The sequence below is a fragment of the Carcharodon carcharias genome, chromosome 2, assembly GCF_017639515.1.
Source record: "Carcharodon carcharias isolate sCarCar2 chromosome 2, sCarCar2.pri, whole genome shotgun sequence".
Taxonomy (NCBI): Eukaryota; Metazoa; Chordata; class Chondrichthyes; order Lamniformes; family Lamnidae; genus Carcharodon; species Carcharodon carcharias.
The window spans coordinates 73,271,059-73,277,058 of record NC_054468.1 but is presented as its reverse complement, the minus strand read 5'-3'; the positions used below and the strand labels follow the sequence as shown (position 1 = coordinate 73,277,058).

The window sequence follows — 6,000 nt, the reverse complement described above, 5'->3', positions numbered from 1 at the left end:
TGTCTCCTTCCTCATGTTTTATGGGCATGATGAACAACACAGAAGGAAAAATGAATGATGGGCCTGTTCTTTGAAACATCAACATACTGTGCGCTCAATTTGTTTCAAAAGGGTGTTTTGTGTGGTTTGGTACAGTAGAGCTGAACAGGAAAAATTTCTCCAAGCATGTGACAATGGACATTGCTTTCACAACACACAGGACAAACGGTCCCAAACTGCACTAAAGAAACTGTGAGACACAGATATAGAGACATGAACAAAAATTTGAGTCCACTTTTCATTCATCAGTTTTATTCTTTCAAGCATGTCATTTACTTCTATGCTACATTTACAGCATAAATATACGCAACACTCATTTTTGGCTCAGGTGTATATTTTTCTTTTCTCGTTTTGGTTGAAATAGTCATTTTGTTACTTGTCTTTTCAACTGAAACTTGTGAATTATGAATTTGTGAAATACATACTCTTAATTTAAATGTTCAACAGATACAGCCATGCAGTGTTAAAGGTGGGAAGAGGCTATCCTTTCTGTTCTGATTTGTTCATCAGCATAAAGGCTGGTGAATTGCAAAAAGCAACTAATGCAATGTTAAAATGCAAGTGTGACCACTTAATTAGCAGGTTTACATAATCATCACAAAAACATGAACAAGAGTGCAGGAAACTAATATATTGTTGACCTTGAGTGCAAGAATAACTGCAAGCAACTGTGCCTTGAATAAAATAGATACTGTAAGCCATTGAGTTCAGGAGTTCAGTCCTTTTCACAGATGGATGTTTCAACCACAAACACGTTTACAAAATGTCGTATGCGTTGGCAATTCTTGATATCACGCTTCTCAATGGCTGAAACAGAAAGGGACACCATAGCTGGTACATTCTATAAATGCACATGTCTGACCACTGTTCAATGCAAAGAGGGAGTTTTTGTTCTATTTTTTGAACATTAATTCTGCACTATCCTCATCCTTTTCCATACCACTAGTCACTCTGAGGTGAAGCAGGGTTACCTGGCTGAGGTTAATTAATGCAGGTATAATTTGGTCCCCACTTAACAATCCTACATTCTCTCCACATATTTATATTTCCATTATAAGTTCATATGTCCACATTTCTAATGAAAACAACTACATAACATTTCATAATGTGATTACATCCCCTCACCAGCAATGGCGCTAGAGAAGAGTTTTACAAGGTTACATAGTCATTTTCCATGATAAATTTGGACACAGAAATTTATGAGAGAACAAGTTATCAGAAACTGCATGTAAACATAGCATTTTATATAGATTATACTGCTTCCATTTTTTGAATAAGCAATCACATTGTTTTCCCATAGTAAGAAATGCATTTCCTATTTAAAGATCCAAATTTGTTTTCGTCCATAAGAGTGCGCATATGTTCATTTGCAATTGTCATGACTGTACTATCTATAATTATTTCTGTGTAATCGATTAAAAGGAACACTGTCATCATATTAAATTTTCTTGTGAGATGGTTTATTACAGCTGTTATAATGATATAATTAACCAAAAACAGTATAATTTGCTCTGCTCATTGCCCTTATAGGACAATTGTGTTGAAGCTGTACCAGATTTTGTCAGTTTATATGTGGTTAGAGCAGCATTAAGACATGTTGATGCAAGCCAGACAAGAGCTATTCTTACTTGTGAGACCATGCTGCTGGATAACACAATCACTTTCATTGTTTTTTCACAGAATTTCTTCCTTTTCTCTTAGAACTGTGAATTCAGCCTTAAGCAATGGGGTTACATACTTTTTTTGATATAAATCAGCTTCTTTCAGTATATTATTACAAGAATGATATTTACTCACTTGGGGGTTCAAACCAGTCTGGCTGATTAGTATTCTTAGGTCACTGTGAGACACATTCTGTATCAGCTCCTACATATTAGTACTGTCCCTATTAGGCACAGTCTAGCTCCAATTAGTTCACTTCTCTACTAGTAAGCATTTCCAATTCTGGGGCTTCATAGTGGAGTTTGACTGTAAGGTTTTAGTCAAAATGCACCTCTTTTCAATCACAGCCTTGTAATCAGATATTGAATCAGAGGGCTGGATGGTACTTCAGGTCTGTTGACTGTATTCTAATGAGTTTCAGCAGTTTTTGCATTTACTGCCTCACATAATAGTGCAACTATTACTATTGCAGACAGAAAAACTAAAATTAATTTACACATAGCTCCTTAAAAAATTATCTATTGTTAGATGAGATCAGATCAGCACTCATGTCTCAGATGAGCACCATTCATCTTAGATGAGATGGAAAACGCACATACAGGGCTTACCTCTCTTAACATTCCTGTGTTTCAGCTTGTAGGTTTCTTTTCCACTGCACAGCCGGTGGATAAAGGTACCCAGTTGCTGCATGTTGCTGATTTGTTCTGTGACTTCCATCTCCTCCTGAATAACGTATGTCTGTGGCAGGTAGGTTCCCTTCTGTGAGGATTAACAATCTGATTGTTAACTCAAAAAAAGTTATATTTGCACAGATCTACACATTAGGACAGTTTGTTCTCCAGTTAGTGCATGATTTGGGATTTTCAAGGAGGGAGAAAGTTCCTTCACAATTTTACTTAAGTCTTTCATTCTGTATTTGTCACCACACAGGGGACATTGTCAAGAAACCTCATCATAAGAATCATTTACTAACAGGGCTGAGGAACCATAACAGTTTAGACAGTAATGAAAATAATTTAAAATAAATAGGTCAATACCACTGTTAAAGCAATGAACAAAGGAAGCTGAATCAAATGTATTAACATTTTGTTCTACAAATTGCATAGTTCACTTTCAATCCTTGGATCGTCTGTAGACTTACAACTTATAACCCTGTGTAAAACTGCCATTGTAAATCAGCTGCCTATTACTGAAAGCACCAATTTTAATTTCCATGCACTAAGTTGAAAACCTGTTCTAGTATTACTAAATAGAATATTTCCCATTTATACAGTATTCAAATTAATCTGTTAACAAATCTTGAAGGACGATACAAAGAAAGATGACTTACCTTAACATTGGCAAGCAGTTCCCAGAGATTGCGAGGTGGCATTACAATGGTGGTGTTCAGTTCAATTACGTAGCATTTATCCAGAGAAATGTCATGATAAGCAGTCAACCTCTACAAAAAAAAGACAAATGTAGTTTCTATTGGGGAAATTATTTTCCCTGCTTTTCCCACATGGGACTCTGGAGTCCACAATGGATTTAATAAATTCATCCTCACAGTGCAGAACTTAATTATTGGACAGAACATCCTTTATGTGTTACCACACACCTAAAATTCTAACATGATCCTGAGACTCAAAGTTCAGCAACGGGGCAGCAATTTCCTAAATGTCTTACATGTCATGGAAAACCAAGGTAAGTGGACAACTACAGTTAGTAACTGCTCTTGTATTTTCAAGGAGGGAAAAATGATCCCTCACAGTTTTACTTTAATAAAGTCCCTGCCTCAACCTGTGTTTTTCTCCATTCAGGAAATATTGACAAGAAATCTCATCATAAGCCTTATTTACTAACAAGGCTGAGGAACAATAACAAGCCAGACAGAAAGGTAGTATCCCATGAATGTTGCTCTGACACCAGCTTCTGGTAAGTACTCTGGTGCAAGCCCGCACTTTGATTTGCCCCTTCCCCCTTATAAGAAAGCAACTGCCCTTTGTCTAACATTTCCTACACTGGACTGAGTTTGAGAAATTATGAGGAGCCAAAGGATTGAAAATGGTACAAGTGCATCTGTGACTTTCCACTACGATACAGAGTGCTCATACCACCATAAATAATTCTAGAATTGGACAGTGTGTTTGAATTCTGGCAAGTAACATCACACACTATGCAATAATAGCAAAATGTTTGTCTTCTTGTTACAATTTTTGTTTATATTTTTTATGACTCATTCACTTACAAGTTTATTATGGCGACTTATAGTTAGCTCAGTAACTCACCTGCTGGAAATCATGGATGATATCAGCAGCATCTCCTCCTCTGAACTGGGGCACAGGGACATTAATCAATTCAACTTCATCTTCCAGGTAAATTCTTACATCCTCTTCCAGTTGCATCCCGGCTCTGAATGGTGCGTAGGCTGAATCTTCATCATAGAGTACCCTGCAGTGAAACATATTCTCTTGCGGGTGCTATTTAGAGAGAGGAAATAATTGAAGTCTTCAATATAGTTAACACCCATGAATATCACAAATGTTCACTTTGTAGGGTCTGCCATTTGCTTTCTAAATAAACATTCTGAAAGCAATATATCAGATAGCCTTTCCCTAATTTTCTTGGCAGTATCAGAGTGCAACCATTTGTAGACTGACACATTATGCATCTTCCTGCTTTTCAGATGGGCATATGGCTAGGTAAAGGCCAGTGCCCTTGCATATCAAGGCTCCATCCCTTGCACATGCACCCTTGTGAGCATAAGGTATTGTTACACTGTTAACTTGAAGGAAATTTGGGCCCCTCAAATTCTGAATTTTAAAAGGCCAATTCAGCTAATCAAAGAGTGATATCACTACAGGAAATATTCTTTTTATTAGCAAACATCAACAGTAGCAAACTCTAATGGTAACAAAAATCGGGAGTTGTGTAAAACGTGTGATCACCAAATCCCATTCGTTACCCATCAGACATGTCACCAATGTCAACAAATACAGAAAGTTATTGAATACAGAATTCTTGAGCCAAGCAGCATATCCAGCCACAGATGGTCAGGGACCAACTGACCTCACAGGTGCTCTACAATCTGCTCATGAATCCCACAAGGTCCACAAGCCCCAATTGGAAACCTTTGCGATAAATTGAATGTCTAGTCTTAACCCAATTTTTAGCGGATGATCCTCCACAGTGTAAAACTGCTCATAATCCAGTAACAACTGGCAGCAATTAGTCAGTCTCACTTGGAGGTAGCACAAAGATAACTCACGTGGGAGTCAGAAATGATACACTGGTGCAGCAGAAGGGGTTCTTCTAAGTCTGAAGGAGTAGGATTTTCACTTGTTCCTATTTATTAGCAACATTCTAAACATAGTGAAAAGATTCCAAAAAAATGATTTTATGATCTTGGTAGGAATGGCAAAAATAGGGAAATCGTCCCACTTTTTTGCTCTATTACTATATCAATATCACAATATTGTTGTTTGCAGAAACTTCCTGTGAGCAAATTGGCTGCTACCATTCATACATTAGAACAATGACTGCATTTCCAAAGTACTTCATTAGCTGTAAAGCACTTTGGGACATGTTATGGTTATATAAATAAAAACGTTTAATTTCTTTTTATTTATAATGCCACCAGCTCTTAGCTACAGGGAAACAAGGCATTTTACCAACTGATGCATTCTATAACTGACCAAGGAGTGCTTAAAGCTGATACTGTTGCCAAGAAGTAGAAAAGTTCCTTGATATTGGTAAATCTGGATGAGCACGGAAGCCAGCTCGATAGAGTACTACTAGATGGAGTGCTGAACTGGGGAATTTGGGGGCAGTGAGGGAAGAGATGCTGTTCTGGTCCTTTACAGTGAGGGTTTTGGGGGCAGTGAGGGAAGAGATGCTGTTCTGGTCCTTTACAGAATAAGAAGTGGTCCAAGAAAGAGAGTGAGAGACACCGGAACATCAAGGCTGAAGTCTCAGAGACACTGGCCTGTAACTTCCAAGCTTTGGGATGTGGGGAGTTACCCCAAAGATGAACTGGGAAACTCCAACCCCTCTCTCCCCTGGAAGCTCTACATAAGGATTGCATGACAATTGCCTGGGAAGTTCAAACTTCCTTTGGGCAATTGCCCTGCAATGGGAACCACCAGATAATGCGATTTAAATTGCAAACGTCGGAGGGTTCTGACTGTCTTACAGTAATAGTTACCCAGAAAAAGTTAGGAGAATTAAAACCACTTCTAACTTCTGGGAACTATTGCAGTGGCCCACCCTGACACCCCATGGGACTCCCACCCAACCAACCCCACCGCCCCCTCCACCCCC

At 38.3% G+C, this 6,000-nt stretch overlaps 1 protein-coding gene across 1 annotated transcript in view; it reads right to left on the bottom strand.

Moving 5' to 3' along the window:
• Window positions 1-263: 263 nt before the first annotated feature.
• LOC121286797 (integral membrane protein 2C-like) overlaps window positions 264-6,000 on the bottom strand; it is an 83,202-nt gene continuing 77,465 nt past the window's right edge. Inside the window, exons 3-6 of the mRNA XM_041203842.1 lie at window positions 3,969-4,160; window positions 3,032-3,142; window positions 2,310-2,460; window positions 264-846 (exon numbers count right to left, since the gene is read on the bottom strand). Of these exons, the coding sequence (XP_041059776.1) occupies window positions 755-846; window positions 2,310-2,460; window positions 3,032-3,142; window positions 3,969-4,160 (546 nt within the window). The 3' untranslated portion in view covers window positions 264-754. The remainder of the gene's footprint in view (window positions 847-2,309; window positions 2,461-3,031; window positions 3,143-3,968; window positions 4,161-6,000) is intronic.